The 23,295-nt window shown below is 35.0% G+C and overlaps 2 protein-coding genes across 2 annotated transcripts in view; both read left to right on the top strand.

Moving 5' to 3' along the window:
• The first annotated feature begins 2,342 nt into the window (after positions 1 to 2,342).
• On the top strand, positions 2,343 to 18,107 carry LOC146995075 (putative chitinase 2). Its single transcript, XM_085825144.1, has 4 exons — positions 2,343 to 2,412; positions 8,149 to 8,369; positions 12,479 to 12,739; positions 18,000 to 18,107. Exons 1-4 carry the CDS (start codon positions 2,343 to 2,345, stop codon positions 18,105 to 18,107), a joined length of 660 nt encoding a protein of 219 aa, XP_085681270.1.
• The window catches only part of LOC118197767 (chitinase-3-like protein 1), a 39,887-nt gene continuing 24,738 nt past the window's right edge, over positions 8,147 to 23,295 (top strand). Inside the window, exons 1-4 of the mRNA XM_085825407.1 lie at positions 8,147 to 8,369; positions 12,479 to 12,739; positions 18,000 to 18,103; positions 22,597 to 22,714. Of these exons, the coding sequence (XP_085681533.1) occupies positions 22,619 to 22,714 (96 nt within the window). The 5' untranslated portion in view covers positions 8,147 to 8,369; positions 12,479 to 12,739; positions 18,000 to 18,103; positions 22,597 to 22,618. The remainder of the gene's footprint in view (positions 8,370 to 12,478; positions 12,740 to 17,999; positions 18,104 to 22,596; positions 22,715 to 23,295) is intronic.

The raw sequence follows: 23,295 nt of genomic DNA, 5'->3' as shown, positions 1-23,295 counted from the left end.
CGGCTCTTAGAATTGAAAAAGCATTTTCTCTATAGATCTGTAGTGGAGTTTTAGGTTCTGTTTCATTTCTACTGCGGAGTATCGTCATGCAGTCACACTCACTGCTTAAAACAATTAGGGGATATTGTGGGTTCAGTATGAAATAACCATATAATCGATAACCTTTTTGAACAAAAGGAAATAAAAGAGATTATAAAGGAAAATATTAACGTTTACAAAGTTGGGAATATGCAAATTTAGTTTGTGACGTCGAAAAGTATGCGTTTTAGATAAGGAGCGACCTGGAGTATTCCTTTTGTAATAGGAGATTAAAAATAATTGACATGCGTTGAATGCTTCATAGCAGTGAATATACGATTTCTCAGCAAGATGACTTAGTTGAATCGGTAGCCAGGAAGGCCATCAGTCGTTTACAGGAGAGTCAAACGCAATCCATTGTACCGGAAGCGTTAGGATTTTCCCAAAATGTCATTTCCAGATTATGGAACCGAATTTTGGAAACTAGATATGTTTAAGAAATTCGGGACAAGGTCGTGTTATCGTTTTAAAATAAAAAGCGAAAGATATACGTGCATTTCGTTTTAAAAAATAAAAATATATCTCTACTTTGGAGAAATAAAGTGGTCAGAACGTTTTGGTTAATATACTGCAAACATTTTATTACACATTTTATCAGACAAATCAAGAAAATAAATAATTAATTATATTACAATAGTTATTAATTTTAAATATATTTTTCCAGAAATCAATCAAAATAAAAACTGAAATTTTCCGAAAAATCTTGTTTGGAGACCATTTGGCGCCCCTCTACGAGCGGCGACCGGGGCATCATGCACCCCCTTGCCCCCCCTCGCTACGCCACTGTCTAGATACTTTAGAAGAAACATTCACCGACACTTCGGAATAGCATAGCTGTGCATTTTTGGGAGCACAAGTTTTCGCGTGAAACATTATCTCATAGGAGTTAGTCATGCGGATCGTTGAAACATATAAATATTAATGAGATTTGGAATTAAGCTGACAGGTTTACTCTTTGGAAAGCATTCAAGTAAAGAAATTAAGAATTAAGTACTCTATACAAAGTATTCAAGTAAAGAAGTTAAGCAAAGTAATTAAAGAAGTAAGTACTCTGTATAAACTATTCAAGTAAAGAAGTTAATTAACGTAAGAAAAAAATATGTACTCTGTGTAAAATATTCATGTGAAGAAATCATCATGAGGTTTCAACAGCTACATACTCTTCTTATACCATTTGTATTCCTTGAAAAATTAAATGAAAATTACGAAATATCAACTTAATTATGATCACATTGACATTCATAAGGCAGAAACTACTGATTAGAAAATTAGTATTTCATATTTTATTTTCGCATTTGCTAGGGGAAGCGAAACAGGAAGGCGGAAGGGCAGTCCTTCTGAAATTTTACAGTTTATTCTAAGATAACGATCTCCAGAAGTCAGCTGCAAATATTGTAATACTGTTGCGAAATTTCCTCACAATTGCTGTTAAGTGCTGCTAGTGTAAGAAGTTTCTAAGTAAAAATAATTTAAAGAATATTTATGAAAACAACACATGCATGTTTTGCCTCTTTCTATAATGTCTACATTACCACAATTGGAGTTACCAAGTAGATTTAAATGTCATTGATGGCTTTGCAAACAAATTCAAGAAAATAGTAACATAATTTTAAAATGTTGGTATGTGTGTGTGATTATGGCAAAGCTTCGAGGGCTATCTGCCTAAAGGGAGGGATGCCTTTCGTGGAGGACTTTCTAAGGGAAACTGGCTCGTATACACGTTACACATGGGGAAAACCACGAAAACGCCCATGCAGCCAGCCCGTTCGCGGGATTCGAACCTCGGACCGAACTGCCACTGTTCAGCGACTTTACCGCTCGGCCGCTGGTGGGCTCTTAAAATGTTGGAATTAAAACATTTCTTCAAAAATACATACAGAATTTAAATTTATTTCTATACGCATTTTGACATTTTTTTTAGTTATTTGTTTTTATATATTAAGAGGAGCGGAACTTTCAGGGATTGGCTAGGCACTTGGAGCCCTAAGTACTCCCACTGAGCTGTAAGAAACATTTGTAGGAATTGTTTCTCAAATAGTTGAAGATAAAAATTATTGTTACGAATTTTATATATATCTGGCGACGATTTTCTGTCTAATTGTTGTCATCGCCAAAATGTCGCCGTCGATGAACTTGGCGACATTTTGGTCAGAGCTGTAATTGGCCGGATCCCTGTGTAACTCTAACTGTATCCGGTTCCTGAGAAGGCGCTCAAACGCGGAACGGCTGCTTTTGTTTGCTGGAAGAGTCCAAAATTTGTAGGTATGGTACTTGAAAGTAGCGATGAAGTAGGAAGAAAGGAAGAGACGCTGCATTATTTGTGGCTCGTCCTTCGTGAGTGCAGCTAGCGTTTCGTTAGTACGAATTAATATTTGTTATTCTTATTTTTATTGATCGTCTGCTCTTTTTTTATTTTTGATTACCTAATTTTAAAAATTCTGCGTTAAATTTAAATAAGATCTAAAACAAATAATACTTGTTCTTTATACAAAATGGAATTAAAACTGAATTTTTATTTCACAAGTAAATACAATACTCTTTTCATATAAAGATAGGTCTTTTAAAGATCCATACTAAAAAACATTGTTTATTTTGTGTACCAGATTTTAAAAAGTTAATAATTATGTTTTGTTGTTATCATATTAGCGATAAATATTATAAATATAAAAACATTTACAGTTACAATTTTCTACAATACCTCAAGTAAATAAAAACTTTGCAGTTATTTACTACAATTTCATGTAATACTGAGTTACTTTACCGAAATAAGAGTTCTAGTAAATATTAGATTTCGTTAGAATAAACAAGATTATGTAATTTCGCCAAAACGTTATGCTTTAAGAAAATTAAATAAGCATAGAATGCGTACAGTTTTACATTTCAAACAGGTAATTCAGTTCGAATTATTATTTTTGTTTCATGAATTGATAAATATTAGTCCATCCTTAAACAAATAAATTTTATTTTCTGTGTTTATACAATAAAACACAGAGAATAAAAGTACTTAGTGAAACTCCTTCCACGGTTTAGGAATACACCAACAAGCATATCTCTAGTGCCCACTAAAAGCTTATAAAACTCTTCTCGTTGCAAGCCATTCCGGAACCTTTCCTTTCTCTTTTCTTACCTGCGTAAATTGAACTCGCCCAGCTAACAAAAGCAGCCGTTCCGATATTGACGGCCTAGTCTGTGTATGCCTTCCATCAATTTCGAGACATCGAAGGTGCTGGAAATTTTTCAACCCAGGGGGAAACTATATAAGATCGGAGAGAGCCTCAGTTAAATTTAGTTCCGAGTTGAGTTCTCAGTTTATCTGAGAGGACTGAAAACATTGACAGATCACTGTGAATTTACGCATTTTAGACTTTTTATATCGTCTTATGTTTAAAGTTCTTAGAAGTTTAAAGTGGTTACTACTGATTGTGCTCTGTCATACTGAGAACAACTGCATGAATAATTTTGTGAAACGTTCTTGAACAGCAAATTGTTTCTTTTGAGAAATTAATTTTATCAAGCTCTCATTGTTTCTGTGTGTATTCAATCTATTACGAACCCGTACGAACGTAATAATTTTTGGTATCAGAAGTGAGACTGAATACCAGTGATTGGAGCTATGGATGAGCAACTAAGACAGTCTGTGAAAACCTTTGCTGCGTTCAAAGAAAGAAACGGAAGCGGGTCAAGGAAAGATGGAAGAGGCCACTGAGTACATTAAAAGCAGAGATGAAAGTGGGTCAAGAAAAGATGGAAGCAATCCGTGAAGTCAGTTCACGAAAAGACTGAAGCAAGTCAAGAGGAAATATGAAGGCAAATTGCTACCATAATAAAAACTAAATTCGAAGCTATGAAAGGTACAATAGACATGATTGAAAATAAAGTTGGAGAAACTGAAGAAACGTTTCTGCTTCCGAACAGCAAACCTGACGAAGAGTTTCTGCTGTCAAACAACAAATCAATGAGAGAGTTTCTGCTGCTGTCTCCAGGAAAGTTGACAGCTTAAAGAAATCCATAGTGAGATAAGGAAACAATTCTGAGGGCTCTAAATTCCTAGCTATGTCCTCCAGACCCTCTCCAAAGCTATCCAGATATGATGAAAGGTTCTGTTGGCAAGAGTTCAAGATTAAGTTCTCTATAGTGTAAAATGCTAATGTATGAGATTCGGAAACTAATATTCGCCACCTCTCTCTTCTGTGAAAACACATACAGCAGGCATCTTTCAAATTCTACCGAAAGCCGCAGGTTTGACTTCAGAGCTCTTTCTGGCGCATTGGAGCTGTGCTTTGGCGAGAAATATTTAAAAGACTACAGCAGACTTTAATTAAAAGCTCGCCAAGAGAGGCCTACGGAAACACTTTGGGAGCTAAAACTGTCTCATCTCTTATTTCCGGACTGTCCAACAGAAAAAAAGGGAAATCTTGTCCCTGCAGTACATCGTCAATGGCATCCGGGATCCTCAAATACAGAAAAGCCTCCGAACAGCGGATTACAAGGATCTAAAAAGTGCCGTAGTGTCCTCCACTGAATTCGAGGCATCCCAGAAAGTAACTCGTAAAGACCGCCACCCAGTCAGGGCTGCTCTAGTTCAGGAGCCAGTGGATGAAGTGACTGCTCGTCTAGACCAGTTTAGCAGAATGGCAAGAAGCCTGTCCTATAGTACTGGAATTGCAGTGGTGGATGGAATGTACAAAGGAATTGCATGACACGCTAAGACACAGGAAATAAAATCGTCCAGCAAACAGAAAGGAAACTAATTAGTGCCAGATATTGAGATACTTCATTTTAAAGCGCTGAAGATTTCTGCAGTGAGTGGCGGCAGTAATGGAGTTATCTTCATGGGACACATACGTGGAGATTCTTGTAAAATGACCATTAATACAGCAGCCAATATTGTCATCAAACGAAAGATTCTGGCTCAACGACTGAAAAGTAAACTCATCTGAACGCCGTCTTACGTTACCCTTCAAACGACGGCCGGTGATAAAATCGATTAAATCGATTTCGATGGAACGTTAAACGTTAACATCAGGTTTGGAAATACCGACTACAAACACAGGGCATATGTATCAGATATTACAGACCCTTACATACTCGTATTAGACTAAAACATAGTTTTTTTCTTGGGATTTAAAATTAACGATATGCATTCTGCCTCTGAGGATATAACTCTGTTCGGAATTAAAGATAAAGGAAAATAAATCATAAATAATAAATATTTTCTGGACGGAAAATAAATCCGTCTAGAAAAATAGTAGCTTAAGAAGATACCACTGTACCAGCAAGAACAAGAGAATTTTTCTACTTATATATGTAGCTGAAAAAAGAAATTTCGGTACTATGTAATGGAATATACTAAGTCCTGTAACAGCCGATAGGAGTAATAGTAACCTCGGCATTTGTCGAGCGCCTTTCACGCGGTGAAAGTTGCCAACGTTAAGTTATAAAGCGAAAGTTATTAGGAAAGCCGAACTGCTTTGCAGCATGTATTCTAGTGATGTGCGTAATCTTTAAGTGTTTCCCATTATTTTTCTTTCTTTAATATTATACATATTTTGGGAGAAATGATTGCGTTTTCTCTGGATATTGGATATGATGAATTAGTGATGAAAATGTGTTCTTTCATCTATCTATTCCAAAAGGACAAATCTTTATATATTCTTGACTTAATTGTCTTCACTCTATTCTGATGATTACTTTTATTCAATCATTATCCATATGGTTAGCAATCTGAATTAAAGATAAAGTGAGCATTGTTAGAAAAACACAGAATAGGTAGGGCTAAACTGATAATTGTGTGGAATAGAATTTATTTAACTCTACAATTGTTATAATGTGGAAAAATCGAGCCTGGATAATTTCTATTCATTGAAAATATAACAAAGATACTAGGAACACAGTTGATAAAAGCTAAGCATAATGAGATTGAAAATACATTGCCCAAACTGGAGTAATAGACAATCAAATAGATTATAACGTTGCACTTCTTGATGCAATACTCGGGGTAGAAAGGTCTGCATGAATTGCTAGACAGCGAACCATCCGAACTAATTTTAATATGTTGGTCTAGCAAAGGTTGTTTAGCAAAAGTAAAGTGGATTTTATGTCTCTAAATGGAAGATCAAAATTTGCAGAGAGTAATACATAGCTTTTCCAAACATTCGAATATCTGCCTGTTGAAGTTATTGCGATAGAAATATAATGAGAAATGCTAATGTCGAAGATCCTTTTCCTCCTGCTGATAAAAATTTTAAAGCAACACAAGAAACGAAAATTAAACTCCCAATTTCAGTGTTTGTAATTACAAATTTTACTCACACAAAGGGTAGAACCAAAAATGATAGCGTCCTTTTCAGTTTTGTGACCAGAATATAGATAAAATATTCCTGCATTGTGCAGCAAACGCTGACAGATTATTTTTTCCATTTAGAAGTTAAGCAAATGATAATTGTTCAATATTTTTATTATTCATCTTAGTGTTTTTATATGATGTTATGAATCAATCATTCATGATTAAGTGCGGGGTCGAGAGATGTGTATGAACCGTAATTTTTAGGTTCTGAACCTTAATTTTTAGGTTAAGTATTTATTGTGAAAAATTATAAACATACGTTGAAACTGAAATAAGAAAAGAAAATAATAATAATTTCACGTAATAGTAAGTGTAATTAAAATTAGAGTTTATTATTCACTTCTTTTGATATACTCTTGATTTTCCGAGCTGCTGCCGGCGAAGCCGGTTACAAATATTCCTAAAATCCAGATAATCCAATCTATAAATTTTCATGCATATTATATGCGTCCATTTCTTAAAAATATCAGTAATTTTACTTTTTTTAGAATACTTAAATATTTGTCAACCACGTATTTGTCGAACTGCTATTTTATCATTCTCATTTAATCCATTTTGTCGATGAAGTGCAACAGAGTTTCAACAGAGGTCGTTACTGTCTCGCGACTAATGTAATTGTCACTATCTTCTTCGATGTATTATCAGCAATCTTTCATTGAAAAACTTGGATTTCTCGATGCCTGTTTCACCGTTGATTGCACTCCTTCTGTTCGTTTCTATCAGCATGGCTGAATCTAAAATTTCGTGTGTTTAGAGGTTTATGCTCTGGTTAGAAGGACCTGCCACACTGTCGTATCTCTTGTAAAGTCCTCTAACTTCTTCGTGTTTAACAGTATCATGAAAGATTTGCACGTCGATTCTGAATTTTTGAGTATCATTATTGTCGATTCGCTTAAATCTTTCAAACAATATAAGCCCTTGTTTTAATATTAAAACAAGTTTCTTGCGTTTAATACTTAAAGCGTTTCCATTGGTTTAGTTCTAAAGTTTTAAATCCATTTAAAAAATGAGAAGAAATTATGCACGAAAATACGAAAGAAATAAAAATTCCCAGAGCTTCATTCGTATTTTCGTGCATAATTTTGACACGCTTTTGCGCATAACATTGATTGTACGTAGAGTTCGAAACTACGCTCTACACAACAATGTCAATCAGTGTTTTTGTTTCATTAATCAATTTTTACTTTGTTTTACTAGATAATACATTTTACTCATCAGACTGAGTGCAGCAAACCAAATGTTCTGTCCCTTGAAGTTAATTAGAGCGGGTTTTAACTGTATGTATATCATAGAAAGAATCATTATAAAATATTATATTTTCACAGCAATATATATATTAAAAATTTCAAGTAAATCGACTTCCTAAAAGTATGTAGAAATTGATTTCAAAATTTTATCCAGATAATAACAAGGGGAAAAAAATCAAAGTACATGAATGTTGCTATTTATCTTCCTTTGTAACAAGCTGAGCTGACTGTAACTAAAGATGACATTTAAGTTCTACTTTTATTTTTAAAAACCTTATAGTTACTTATAAATCCTCTGATTTCATATGGTAAAATGTTTCGTTACTATAAAAAATTTCAGGAAACTATTTTAAACCATTTCGTATATGTAATAAATATGTTCATGTACATGAAATTCAGATTATTTATTGATAATGTAATTTATCGATATACAAATATCAATAATTGTTATTTTATGTTTGTTTTATTTTTTAACAGTTGCTCAAAATATCAGCAGTGTTTCAGTTGAGGCAAATTTCTTGAGAAAAATAGTCTGCGACTTTGACAGTCTTTCTTATTACAAAGGACATTTTACACCGGACCTCATCGATCCCTTCCTTTGCACTCACATCAACTATGACTTCGCTATATTAAACCAGAACACTTATCAGATTGATTACGGTGATCAAAATGTAGATATTCAACAAAATTACTACGAAGTAAGTGACGAACCAGTTTGATAAATCTCAATACTTTGATTATAAATTGTATTTTAATCATTGACTATTTTATTTATGTTTGTAATTTCCGCAACATTTTCAGTTGGAATTGTATTACATAAAGAAAAATATAATGAAACTAAAAACAATGAGAACAAGTCATTTGAAATAAAACGTGAAAGAAAATTTGCATGTAATTGGTATAAATTGTAAATTATAATTTTAAGTGAACATATTTACAATATATATAATAGAGAATATATAAATGAAAGTTGTCTCCTATGAAATGTGAAGTGAAATTTATACAGCAAATATATAGTATTGAAGAAATTGGAGTTTGTAAATAATTAATCTGGATTTGTTAATTAAAATGCAAAACTAAAGAATAAAACAAGAGATTTATTGCTGATTCCAAAGAAAAATTCCGTTTTAGCAAGAGGGAACCTCTCCATACAAACAGCAAAAACTCATTAGAAGCGCGTTTCGTCCTTCTGCATATCTGAACAAACTCCCCATTCCAAGTTTAAATTTCTATTCAATCTATTCAATTATTCAATTTTATAAAATCTGAATTTAAATCTTAAAAGTTCAGACATGTGAAATAATTTTCCAACGCGATAATATATATATATATATATGTAAGATAAAAATATATGAATCAGAATTATAATATAACCATAAACATTAATTCTTCCTCTCTATTCTAAAATCGTAATAACTTCTCTACATTGCGTCATTTCTAGATGACTGTATGGCCCGCGCAGCTCTTATGATGTAATAATTTGAAACTGAAACTGCCTTTATAAACCAAAACTTTTCTCTTCGCCGTGCTTCCATCCTTCATAACTACGCACTTCAGCTTTTGCTCTCTACTGTGCTAAGATGTAATTTCGCTGGCTTGCTTTCTATCTCAACAATATCAAAAATGTAAATCTTCTGTGGAAAGGCACGACTAGAGTGCCAAGTGATTGTGGCCACAAATATCAGTTGCAAATAAAAATGGAATTAAAACTGCCTCGACTGCCAAGTTCTTTAGATATTACCACGTTAGCAATACTAGCATACTAGGCAATCAAAATCTTCTTCAATGTGGGTCTAATCACGCATCTACAGTGTTCCGTCTTTTCCTTTGCTTTTAATATGACATATATATATATATATGGTGTTTGTTATGGTAAATGGTGTTTAAAGAAGCAGCAGCTGTTTTATTAAAAATAAAAGAGCAGAACGTTTTTATCGTTTCACTCTGAGGAATTATCTAGAATATAGAGTTTTATAGCATTGTTTAAAGGTTTAAGAAATGCTACAAGATAACATATAAGAATGATATAAAGCCTCATAAAGCTATTGAATGTTTTGTTTCAAATCATATCGTCTAGGTGTCTTCTGCAGTTTGTATTCTATGTATACTTTAAATTACTGTTTACGTATATTTCGTAGGCATTAATTCATCATATGAAGACCAAGTTTCAGTTGATTCTCATCTAAAATACGACTGTTTATCTGTGATGTTCATTTTAGGCATCTGTATTCTCTACACAATACCAGTGCATTTGTGGAATTGAGATCGAAGGATTGAGCAAGTCAATCAAAAATATTATCAACTCAACAGTAATTTAATCTTCTGGAAACTCAATATATTCAATTCATTATTAGAATGCTTTCAAGTAATTTATATAATTTTTGTTTTGTTTAATTTATTTCATTATGACAAATCACGCAAGGGCTATCTACCCTAAGGGAAGGGATCCCTTTGTGGATAACTTTTTAAAGGAAATTGGCTCATATACACCTTACATACGGAGAAATCCACGGAAATGCCTATATAGCCAGCTCGTTCGTTTAAGATAGAACCCAGGCCGGAACTACAGTGTTGAGCGAATTTACCACTCGGTCATTGGTGGGCGTAATTAAGAACAAATTGTTAGTATTTTTGTTTACAGTTACTTAGAACCGATTCTGGGGTGATAATTATTATTATATTTTGAATATATTAATATACTGCTGCTACAAATTTTAACAGTAATTTAAAAAAATTAATTAAATTATTAATCAAGTATTTAACTACTGTTATGGTATTAATGCATTGATGTTTAAAAAATTAATTTTAGCACTTCAATATAGTTCTTTGACATTTTTCATATTTAGAAATGCATGTAGAAAAATGGAAATCAATTGAGTTTTAATAAAAAATGTAAATTTCATCTTTTAAAAACATACCGTGAAATTAATAAAAAAATCCATACTATCTTAAAGGCAAAATTTTAGACCATCCCTAATTAATTTTAAAATTCGATAAATCAAAGCTTAATACAGACTGACCCAAAAATCCGTTAAACCAAAAGCTCGAATAAAAATTCGTTATAAGAGTTAAAATTTATGGTATGTCTTACTTTCAAACACATTTGAAAGCTTAGAGTAAATTTTCGATGTTTATTTAGATAAAAAAAAATTGATTTGTGTAACTAAAGTAATATTTTATGAAATTTTGAAATGAAAATAAAATGGTAACCTTAATTTTGCAATATTTATTAAATTACCTGCTATTCATGTGATTTCAATAAATGCAAGGAATGTTTAGTAGAATTAAACCAACTAAAAGGAGGGCAAATGTGGGTTAGGTAAGTATAGTTAATTGGCAGAAGAGAACAAAAAATATTAGATGTTTTTTAATATTAAGATGTTATTGCTCCCGATATATTTAAAAGAAACTTCGAATGTTATATTCTATGACTCTTTATCTAAATCTCGAGAAATCAAAACTAGAGTTTTTTTTTATGAATGTATCAATAATTATTATTTTTGTATTTTTCTTGTATTCAAGTAACAACACCGTCTTTCCGGAAAGTCCCGAGAGATTGGATTAATGAAAACTATAGAAAACTTGGTATGAAGGTTTCAACGCTTAAGGTGTTCTTCATAATCTCCCCCACTTGAGTACAATGGACAGAGCTTTCATATTACCATACGAAATTGTCAAAAAAGTCTTTTTTTATGCTTTTTCAACTTACGTGTCGCTGTAGCATGAATATCAGTTATGTCGCGATAGCACTGATCCTTCGTGTGAAGTTTGATTTTCAGAAATAAAAAAAAGTCACTCGGCGCCGAATCAGCTGAACACGGAGGATGAATGTACGTTTTTTACGTTCCGAAAATGTACCACAACTCCAGCTGCGTGAGCAGGCGCATTATCGCGCAGCAAGAAAAAATCCCTCTTCCAAAGTTCCATCGCTCCGGATGAACACGGTGAATCCTCTTGTAGAGTCAATTCATGACACCCTGATAAAACTAGGAATTTCGAAGTTTGCCGGCGGGAACAAATTCCTTGTTGATAATGTTGTGAACATTGTCTTCACGTTTGTTTAGTCATTCGTACTGTCTTCGGTCTTGGCAAATCAACATTAATCTATTTTGTATTTATCGGTTTGTCGTGGGTTCGTGCTGATAGCACTAAGTCTCGTCACCTCTGATGACTTTTTCCAGAATACATTTATGTGCATTTTTAGTATCAATCAAGTTGTGACAAGCGTTCACACGTTGTTGTCTTTTTTCGGGAATCATAAAGTGCTGGGCAAACTTTGCATACACTTTTCTTTTCATCAAAACATTTCGGAGAATGTTCTGAACGCTTGTTAGTAGATTTGTTCAGCTCATCTGAAATAGCTTTGCATGAGAGATGACAGTTAGTTTTTAGGAGATTTCAATGTTTCTGTTTGGCGAACTTGTGGTGGGACGTTCTGTTCTTTCGTCATCCTCGAGCGATAACTGTCCCTTTGTAAAACGTTTAAACCAATGTGTACGAGTTAAGCGATTATCGTCGTAAACCTTTTTTCATGAACTCGAATGCCTGCGTAGCCATTTTTCCGACTAAAGCATGAAATCGATTTCCTGTTCGTTGCTCCATAGCGTACTACAGACTGAGCACTTGAACATTGGTTGTTTACAGTTATTAGTTCCAGCTGCCACCGTAGTTACAGCGCTGACGTTGCTTAACGCCAGGGAAAAAATCTGTCTCGGAACTTTCCGGAGAGACTGTGTAATGTAATTATTTTAAATAATTTAATAAACAGTTTCATTTGCATTTATTTGACATTATTAATTTCATACAGAAAGTAACATCGCTGAAAAGCAACAACACAAATTTAAAGATCCTTCTTTCTATTGGTGGCTGGAATGACAGTGCCTCAAGCAAATACTCAGCTTTAGTAGCAGATGAGAACAAGAGGTCTAATTTCATCAGTACAGTCATTCCATTCTTGAAGAATCACAACTTCGATGGTCTTAATGTTGCATGGGAGTACCCGAATTGTTGGCAAGGCAACTGTGGCGTAAATCCTAATGATACAGAAAACTTTGTTACATTATTAACGGTAAGAACAATAATTTATTACAATATTATGACGGATTTGGTATTTAAATAGCTAATGTTAGTTGAATTATAAATTAAATTGTTTTATTCCCCGTGCAGTACAGCGCGTGACGAATATTAAAGGAAAGCTAAGCCGGAAAATTAAAAATACAAGAGCACGTGCATTTACCATTTAATAAATAAATATCTCTTTTTGATTTCAAGAAAGTTCCAGAAAATTATCGCGCGCGATTTAAAATCTTATAAAAGGAGGAAAAACTCTCAGTTCGTTGTGATATTAGTTAGTTTGTTGTTGTTTTAAGAGTTTAGTTAGAAAACTGCTCTTGTTGATTGTAGCGAATTCGCGGATTAGCTTTCTTTAGCTGTTTCGAATTAAGTTCTATTGAACGTTTGGGCAGTTAAAAGATAACTACTGTGAGATATTATAATATTGCACGAATATCTGAGGAAATTTAAGCATTCTTGTTGTGATAATAATAAATTTTGTTCATTTTTCATCGGATTTGTGCATTCATTTCATAACGAACCCGTACGCACGCAACAATATTATTGAAATTTAAGGAAAATCTAGCAATTCTAAAAGTCTTTTTTAGAAGTCCAAATAATACTTTTTCAGTGAAGGTTTTTATAATACTGATATGAACTTTAGATCATTCAGATTTCTTTACTAATTACACCAGAAGAGTATGAAAAAAATTTCGCTGTATTGAAAAAAAAAAGTTCACAGAAAGATACACAGAACTTAAAATTAGGGAAAAGAACAATCTTGTGTTTAGTTTACATTTAATTGAAATCTTATAGATTTCGAGGACGGACAGGTAAGGTCCTCCGTCAGCAGTAAAAAAAGTTCTGTAACCAGAATTCGCGGAATCTTTGTCCTTGTGACGAAAAGAGAACTGTAACAGTTTGCCCTCGAAATCGGTTTTAATTAAATATACGCCAAAAGCAAAGTTGTTTTTTAGTCTAATTTGAAGTTTTACTTCGTTGTGTTTTTCTTCCGTCTTACTCCCTGGGGTGCAACTGGCTGGATCCTATATCCTGACAGAATATTCTGGGGAAAAAGCATTTTGAGCTTGGCGGTTCCAGAACCCCGAGGGAAGACCGTTTGTACGGTTGGACCGAGGGGGGAGTGAGTGCAGTGCACCTCTATGATGGCTTCCGACCACGGACATGAACCAAACCGAATTATATACCATCACGGCGGGGAAGAATCCAAAGTAACAAGGTTGAGTATTACATACTAATAACAGTTTTACAGTTTGATAACTGCAGGCACTAAGCGTTATTCTGGTTATCTGCTTTAAGTTCTGAACATTCGAGACAATGTATTATTCACGGTTGTTTCTGCTTAGGCAGTGTCTTGAGATTTTCTCTATTTTACCATGGGCTAGTCTGTTTTTGAGTGTGTTAGACGTCCACAATGCCTAGGCAGAGTCCCCTGGTTTCTTCAAGTGCCAGGTTCTTGTACGTACACAATGAAAAGTAATAATGGTCCGTGTCGCCTTCCTCTTCGCATTCGAGAACAAGAGGAGTATCCCTAAGTCTGAATCTGTTCAGGTATACTGGGAATGGCCCATGACCTGTCAAGAACTGTGTTAAGCTAGCACAATGGGTCTTTATTTCCATGTTAACTTTTACTGGTAAGCGAAATGTCCTTCGTCCTACCTATGCCTCTGTCCATCTACTTTGCCAATTTTGTAGCAGACTTGTCAAAGTTGTTCGCTTAATGTGAGACCTAGGAAGTTTAGTTGGTCTTTCTAATATATCCGTGCAGTTGGCTCCCTGCTTGGCGGTCAGCGGATTCATAGCCTTGAATCCCTGTTTGAGCGGGAACCAATTTTAAAGTGGGTCTTTGTGAAATAGGCACTGTCAAAAGCTGTTTCTGAATTCGGTATACCAAAGGACTCCGGCTGTTTTGACCTGCGATAGCGGCCAGACTTGATGCCGAATCACTGAGTATGGAGAATTTCTCCTGTTGACATGTGTTCACAAAATCTAATTGCAGCACTAATAGTTAGAAGCTCTGCTTAGTATACCGAGTTGTTCAAGCCTAGTTTCCTTTTCCACTCGAATGTTACAACTCCATTTTCCAGTCTACAGAAGGCGCTGTGAAAAGGTTATTACTGTTGCTCTGACTTGGTTGGTCGTTTATGCTGATACCGTCGAAGAGATTAAAAGTTGCTGGATGAAATTTATTGCAGTTGTTTTGCTCCTCGTAGTCCGAGTGGTGATAACTATGACCCTATAAGTGTTGACGTTTAACCCAGCCTGGTAACCCTTACGATAGCTGTCTCCCTTTCTACTATCAAATCTAGGGGAGGAATTTCTGCCAGTTGTTGTAGGGCTAGTGTTGACGTGGTACGGTAGGCCCTGCATACTTGAAGTAGCTGCTGTCTCTGAATAGAGAGCAGGGATCTTCTCATATGAGAGGCAAGTTCACCACCCCAGATTGCTGCTCCATAAGTTATTACTTTTCCTGTAATGGTTCTATGCCAAATTTTTAGTAGCTTAGATGAGATACCCCATTTATGTGAAGTCATGCGTCTCATGTTGTTGCTTAGGATGCTAATTCGAGTCTTAATGTTCCTGACATGGGGCATTTAGGAAAGTCTGTTGTCGAGTAATAACCCAAGATATTTCAATTAAGGGAAACATTTTACCGGTATCTCATGGAGTTTAATGCTTGGGTTGCGTCTAAGCTGCCTGCTGCGTCCTATGAGTAAAGCTTTAGTTTTTTCAGCCGAAATCTGAAGCTTATGTGCTCTGGCCCATTGGCAGAACAGATCAAAACAGTACTGAGATCTCCTTTTGAGGTTACTCCTTCCTGCCACAACTAGCATAAAATCGTCCAGACTATAGGCCACCGGGCAGATCATATCGGTAGCGGGCGTGACTTTGCCTCTTGACCAGAATTCCGTGTAAAACCACGGTATTGGTAGCGGACAATGCAGCGGCCAGACTGCTGTAACTCAGGTATTCCATGTCAAACCTTCTGCCTGGTGGACTGCCCGTGTAGTACTGGCGGGGGCACTTGACGACCAGTCAAATTTCCAGGCTTATAGCGTCATCGCTCCATGGTGGTCTCAGTTTGTCGGGAGTAGTGACCCCGATCGACCTGTTCAGCAATGGGGTGAAAAGAGAGTTCGTATTTTTAATCCGTCGCCTGTTGCGGAGCGGGTGGCGGTGTAGTGTATGTTTTTAAGTAGCTTTCCAAGTGCTGCTCTTTTGTCTGATGCCACCTTCTGCCTAATATGGAGGCCCATAAGGTCACAGGCACCGTGTGATACGCCCAACTAGGAGCGTGAAGACCGGTAAATCTTGATACTAGTTCTCTTCCGTCTGTCTTGAGCTGTAAATATCCCAAGGAGAGAACAAATGTAAGGCAAATTTTCTTTTTAAGTCGAATTTAACTTTTAGTTTAACTTAAAGTTAATTTAACTTTTAAGTCGAATCATGTCCCTAAAATAAATAAGTGTTTTGTTCGAGCCCTTGTATAGAATTTGTCCGGCCTTCTGGAAACCTTGAAAGGTAGTGCTTTGAAAATGTTATTCGAGAAATTTCTAGAAAGTCGTCACATGGATGAATGCGCATCAAATAGGTAAGACAGTTTGTCAAGAGAGTTTTTGCCTTCATCTCTCTTTCTAATTCTACTATTTTCCCAGTTTAAAAGTTGATCGATTTGTGGTCCTACTAGACGTTCAAAAATTAAAATAATAATAATAAAAAAATTCTGAAATCTTTCAGATTTTATATAATGCCCAAAGATATATAAATTGATACATACATTGCCAAAATGATACATATGGAAACACATATTGTCAAAAATAAGCACAAAATAAAGGTAAAACACGAAATAAAACAAAAACTATTTAATGGAAATGCGTGAAACTGATCCAACAGGTTTGTATGGCATTACTAATTCACATAGCAAACGATAAAGCAAAAACATACAAAACCACATGTATTACGACCATCATATCGCGAAAGACCAAATGGGATGAAAGAAAGGGCAATGGAAATGTCACGTTAATAACGGGTATGATACTCTTTGGCTGAAATGCATCATTGCAACGGCAAGGAAAGCTGGCAAGTGTCTTTGACCACTTGATGTGGCAGTACAGTTCATTCTTGTAGTAATGCATATTTAAGCTCGGAGAGGGTGCCTTTTGACACACTGTGATCTGCTATCCATCGTCCCAACATGTCAGATGTTCTATGGGATTCAGGCTCATTGATATAGCAGGCAAAGGCAGATATGCAATGATTTTACCCTCATGTTAACTCCGCACTTTAGCTCTACGCGGGCGAGCGTTATCGTCCAATAATATCGCGCTTGTACCCACTGCAGTAATAAAATTACACACAAGAGGATATAGAATTTCGTTGCGATATCGGACTGCTGTGACGCCACCACCAGGAACACGTAGAGGCCGGTGCGTTCTTCTTATCCCAGCCCATACAAGTAAACCTTCTTCTCTGTAACGGTTTCTTGCTACGACGTTTTGCGCCCGATAGCGTATCTTTGTTTCTCGTCATATCATTGGCGTTCGGGAATCGCTTTGGATGTTAAATCGGAACTCGTCCGTAAAGAATACCTAGTCTCACTTTTCTGGTGTCCAACTGCGATTTTCATAGGCCATAGTCAACCACGCTCTGACGTGCTATGGGAACAAAAGGACACAAACCACAGGTTATCGGATGTACAGTCCACCTTCATGTAGTCAACACAACACACTTTGGTGGGATATGGGCTATCCTGCAGCAAAATAGAGATGCGACATCAGCTGTCGTGCTCGTGCTGCTAGTGATCCTTCTTAGATACAGCAGTAGGAAGGGATTGCCATAATCCTCTAGCGTTCAGACCCACGTCTTCTACAGAGGTTCATTCCATTGGTAATGACTCCTTAGCCTACTGACCACACTACGATGTACATTCAGCTCTCTCGCAGCAACGAGTTGTCTTGCACCGGCTTACAACACCCCGAAAGCTCTCCATCGCTTTTTATCTTGCAGTTGATGTCTTCGGCTCATGCTTTACGCTCTGGCTGTATTGGATTACACGGAATTCACACTACTTGCGAATTGTTGTATAGGTCCGGCACGCCGCGTTTTTAAGTATTGTGGTGTGCATGTTAGCGGATAAAGTAATATAAAATGAAGAGTTACAAAATCACTTTTCTCTGTAGAAAACATAAATAATGCTGTATTTAACAGATGTTCGTAAATTGCACTTATCATAACAGTTTGCACAATTATTTCAGGAATTAGCAGATGCTTTTGATAATGAGAATCTTCTGCTGACAGCTAGCGTTTCAGGTATCGCTGAAGAAATTGATGCAGCGTATGATGTTGCTGCCATAACTAAGTAAGCATGTTATTTTAAATATATGATGGTATGAGATTTTGAATTTGCTAAATTTGTTACAATTTAACTGTTTTCAGATTTAACTTAGGTTCTTTAATTAAACAATTAATACTTCCTTAATTAAGACACAATAACACGCCGAATAAATACTGATTCAGAAGTCAAACAACAAAAATCAGCGTTAATTCACAAAATTTTCACAGGACTAGTTTCGATGGTTTTACCGAACCATCATCTTCAGCTGCAAAACCGCAAATGAACAAGATAGGAAATAATGTTTAGATAAGATAAGAAAGCCTGGACAAGAATAAGCAAGTGGCGCCATCTGTTGGCGAAACCAGAACTAAAACATAATTTCTCTAAAAGCCGAAGGCAAATTTGGATTGGAATTAGGATCGTTAACTAGAACAGAAAGATTTTTATGAATGTGAAATGCCTCTAGAAAATCCAGTTCTCCAATGGAAGATGTTTTTTGAATAATTTTGGCAGCAGAAAAATTGAAAGTGTGATTTTCGGACCAACAATGTTGAGCAACAGAAGACTTCTGTGTTTCCTTTTTTCTAACATATGCCTCATGTTCCTTGACGCGAAATTTTAAGGCTCTCTTAGTTTGGCCAATGTAAATTAAACCGCACTGGCAAGGAATCCTAAAAATACCCCAGGAATTCATATCCGGAATGGGGTCCTTGAGTATAGAAGTTGGAATTTTATTGATGGGAGAGTAAACAACCCGAAAGTTAAATTTCTGCAAAATATGTGCAACTTTATAGCTAATTGATGGAAAGAAGGGAATGACAACAGAATTTTTATAATCTCCTAAAATGTTTCACCCAACATTATTAATCAAGCAGTTAAAAAATTCTCATCTCAACACACTAAAAGCCACACTCTTATTTTAGGAGATTATAAAAATTCTGTTGTCATTCCCTTCTTTCCATCAATTAGCTATAAAGTTGCACATATTTTGCAGAAATTTAACTTTCGGGTTGTTTACTCTCCCATCAATAAAATTCCAACTTCTATACTCAAGGACCCCATTCCGGATATGAATTCCTGGGGTATTTTTAGGATTCCTTGCCAGTGCGGTTTAATTTACATTGGCCAAACTAAGAGAGCCTTAAAATTTCGCGTCAAGGAACATGAGGCATATGTTAGAAAAAAGGAAACACAGAAGTCTTCTGTTGCTCAACATTGTTGGTCCGAAAATCACACTTTCAATTTTTCTGCTGCCAAAATTATTCAAAAAACATCTTCCATTGGAGAACTGGATTTTCTAGAGGCATTTCACATTCATAAAAATCTTTCTGTTCTAGTTAACGATCCTAATTCCAATCCAAATTTGCCTTCGGCTTTTAGAGAAATTATGTTTTAGTTCTGGTTTCGCCAACAGATGGCGCCACTTGCTTATTCTTGTCCAGGCTTTCTTATCTTATCTAAACATTATTTCCTATCTTGTTCATTTGCGGTTTTGCAGCTGAAGATGATGGTTCGGTAAAACCATCGAAACTAGTCCTGTGAAAATTTTGTGAATTAACGCTGATTTTTGTTGTTTGACTTCTGAATCAGTAATACTTCCTTCTTCGTACTTTTAATGAAAAAATAGAAGTGTAGTTTAAATAGTATAGTTTAGCTTAAAATAGTATAGTTTAAAAATATTCAGTACTTAAATTACTTATTAAGTATGGCTTGCAATTAAAAAATATACAAAAATAGGTGAAATGGCTATTTCACATTATGTCAGTTAATTTGTATTAGAAATCTATGGATAAATTTCTGCAAAATTAATGGAACTCGTACTAATTATGGTCCCATGGTGGAAAGTGTAATAAAGTGACCGAGGTCTATCCAATCACAATGTATTGTGGGGGTAGTGTACATATGTATATATTTTATTTTACTTCAAGCTTTTATTTTACGTATTTTACTTATATTTTATGCTTGTCAAAGCAGGTTTTAAAGACTAATTTTTCTGGTAAAGAGGGATGGACTTTGCCAATTTATGATACTCCATTTATTCATTACATTTTAGTCTCTTCATTTATTCACTATATATATTCAATATTTATCTTTATATATGATCGAAATTATATGTGTTCAAGTATTAAGAAAATCAATGTAGCTACATTTTACCATGTAATATCTCACAGCCAATAAGTAAAATGTGAAAGTCTGATAGGACTGGACGATTGCATTTTGGTCTCAACTTCTTTTAAGTTCAGTAAGAAGAAGAGCACATTATTATTTATATCCTATCGTTAGTTCTAACTAATTAATCAAGGTAAAACAAAACTGCTTACCTTGTTCCAATGGGTTCGGCCAGGACCACTGGATAAATTCTTCTCTGGGTATACCTGCAAAATCTTGAAGGGGATAATCTGCTATTTCTCCGTATCTGCTATTTCTCCGTGCCCTACCACCTGATGACTGTGAAGAATAATTAGATCAGTCAAATGATCTTTGTCGGGCAACACGATTGGATGTGCTTGTTTGTAATCCAAATTTGAATTTTCTAATCGTCCACCAACACGAATTACACCACTTTTGTCTACAAATGGACTGCGGGACTTCAGTTTTGATTTTGAACCTAATTCCTCGTTGTTCTTCAATGCCCGTATTTCATTTGTGAAATTTCGCTCCTGAGCACGTTTGATCCAATAAGTTTCTGCCATTTCTAATTCGGTAACCTGCAAACATCCTGATAATTTCGAGGTAAACATTGTTGATGAACCTTAAGCACCACGCAGTAATTCAGTAAATTCGATGTAAATTGCTGTAATTTTGGGTTTTAAATAAATCTTCGGAAGGTTCGGTAACGCATGCATTTACGAAAACTTCCTTCGATGTTTTTCTTAGTTCTTTGTTGGAATCTTCAATATTCTTTGTGGAACATAAATTCGGTTTGGGCCAGTGTTCCATTTCTTCCTTTAACCACGTGGGCCCTTCCCACCATATGCTATTCTGCTTCAGATGTTTGATATTTTTACCTCTAGTTAGCAAATCAGCTGGATTGTGTTCACCAGGCGTATATCTCCAGTTCAAGACATCTGAATTCTTCTGTATTTCCTTCACTCTGTTCTGAACGAATGGCTTCCACCTTTTCACATCACTTTGAATCCAGTGTAACGTTATACTAGAATCAGTCCACATATATACAATTAAATCAATGTCCCGAAGTTTCTTTTGGATGTATTTTGACAAGGGGGAGCCTATCAAAGCACCCATCAATTCCAATCTGGGAAGTGATAATTTTTTCAAAGGTGCTACTCGTGATTTTGATGTAATGAAACTTGTATGAATGACTCCATTTTTCGAATAACGAAAATACAGATTTCTCAGTTCCAAGTTCTCGTGATCTCTAAGCGAGAGTTCATAGTTCGAGATGACGTCACTCAGCCATCGAATCTCAGCAAGAGTTGAGTTGCAACAGGGCACAAGAAAATCGCCGTATTAATTGCTCACTTGAATGCTTTTGATTGATAAATGAAAGGGGTTTTATGACATCTACTTATGCCTTAAGCCTTTGAATGCCATATAAGAAAGAATTTATCGTTTTAAAATGCCATTTTTATATAATTGATATCATAAATTGCTTATTCGTATTGTCTTCATAGAAATGCCATAGATGAAGTGCATTGCTCTAAAAACTCAATTGCCTCTCCATTTGAAATGCCTGACTTTGTCAAGAAAGATTCTCGCCTCCGGGTGTCGGTGCAAAGGCACCATTTATATATTTAAATTAGCAGAAAAGGCCTTAGGGCATTATATAAATTTACTGGTTAAGGCTCTTAGAAGTCAAGCACTAGCAGCAAAGAAAAGATCAAAGGTTTAAATAGGCTGATAGAGCACCATCCATAAGTGGACCAGCTGTTCTGTCTGTGGAGTAAAGATAACCTTATATATATTACGTGTGCATCTGAGTCTGTCGTTTCAAAGAATTAATTTAGTGAGTTCAGATTTGTATTTACAATGAGAAATTTGTCTGAATTCTGTTGTTCCTTCTTGAACTATTTCTAGTTGTTTATTTTGCTAAGTCTACATAAAGTATAATTTTTACCTGCTCATTTGGTATCGCTATGAAACAGATCTCTTCCATCCTCTAGAGCGCATTAGTATGCTTACAATGCGCTGAGTCTTTCTTGTGTTGAGGTTTTAATCAATTATATGACGTATGTTGAAAACATCACTTAGAAACATAGCATTGAGAATTTTAAGAGTTAACTTTTTCATAAAACTTAATCTATTTCATTCATTTAATCAGGCAGCAATTAATTTGATTTCATTTAATGATTTTATTTTAATCATTTTCACTAAATCAGTAGCATTTATTATTTAACATGCAATTGCTTAAACTGTAATTTTTATTTAATATAATCAGTTATGTTCAATTGTAATCTGTATTTAAATAACATCATTGGAATATTTTTTCATGTTTTTAAACTGCTTTAATATATTCTAATCACTGTCTTGCGCTAAATAAATGTTTTAATTTTCAGCCTGGTGGAGCATCTGAATGTGATGACATATGATTTCCATGGTAGTTGGGAAAAAAGAACTGGACATCACGCTCAGTTTTATCAGAGTCCAAGAGATTTAAATCCCTCACTTAATTTTGTATGTAATCAGTTTTTATTTGGTTTTTTAAATAACTGTTATCTTCCGAAATCTTTATTTTATCAATTATTACTTTTATTAGGTAGCAAGACATAATGCCTCTTTTGCTAATAACAGATTACTGGGAAACAGATATGAAATGATGCAAAACTACTTGCAATAAATTACATCTAGCTCCAGTACTGCGTAAAGCCCATGAACGAAAATAATTCTTAAGTAATTCAAATAAATTGCACATAATAGCTTCAATATTGTTGAAAGGTCCATGATAAAAGATAAAAAGATTCAAATAAATTACAGGTAGCTGCTGTAATTTATTGCTTAAAGTCCATGTACGAAAAAATTCTTAAATAATGCAAAACGAATTCCAATAAACTACACTGCAGCAAGATAAATACACATGTTTGTAAAAGTAAACATTCAAGTAAACACAAACATTTCGACAATTTTTCAACTTGGAATGATCAGAAATTTATCTTTCGTGGGTTAAATGCAATTATAATTGCATCCTATTTCAAAGACACTGCGGTGGTCATTAAATTAGTTGTTCCATTAACAAACCAAGTTAAAAGTAACTTTCC

The sequence above is a fragment of the Stegodyphus dumicola genome, chromosome 10 (assembly GCF_044657685.1).
Source record: "Stegodyphus dumicola isolate Sdum_Otavi_A_Nest chromosome 10, ASM4465768v1".
NCBI classification, from domain to species: Eukaryota; Metazoa; Arthropoda; class Arachnida; order Araneae; family Eresidae; genus Stegodyphus; species Stegodyphus dumicola.
This window is presented reverse-complemented; position numbering and strand designations above follow the sequence as displayed.

Coding starts and splice junctions, on each gene's coding strand:
- LOC146995075 (XM_085825144.1), top strand. CDS start 2,343: ATGGTACTTGAAAGTAGCGATGAAGTAGGAAGAAAGGAAGAGACGCTG. Junction 2,413..8,148: donor TTATTTGTGGCTCGTCCTTC/GTGAGTGCAGCT, acceptor ATTTTTTAACAG/TTGCTCAAAATATCAGCAGT. Junction 8,370..12,478: donor TTCAACAAAATTACTACGAA/GTAAGTGACGAA, acceptor AATTTCATACAG/AAAGTAACATCGCTGAAAAG.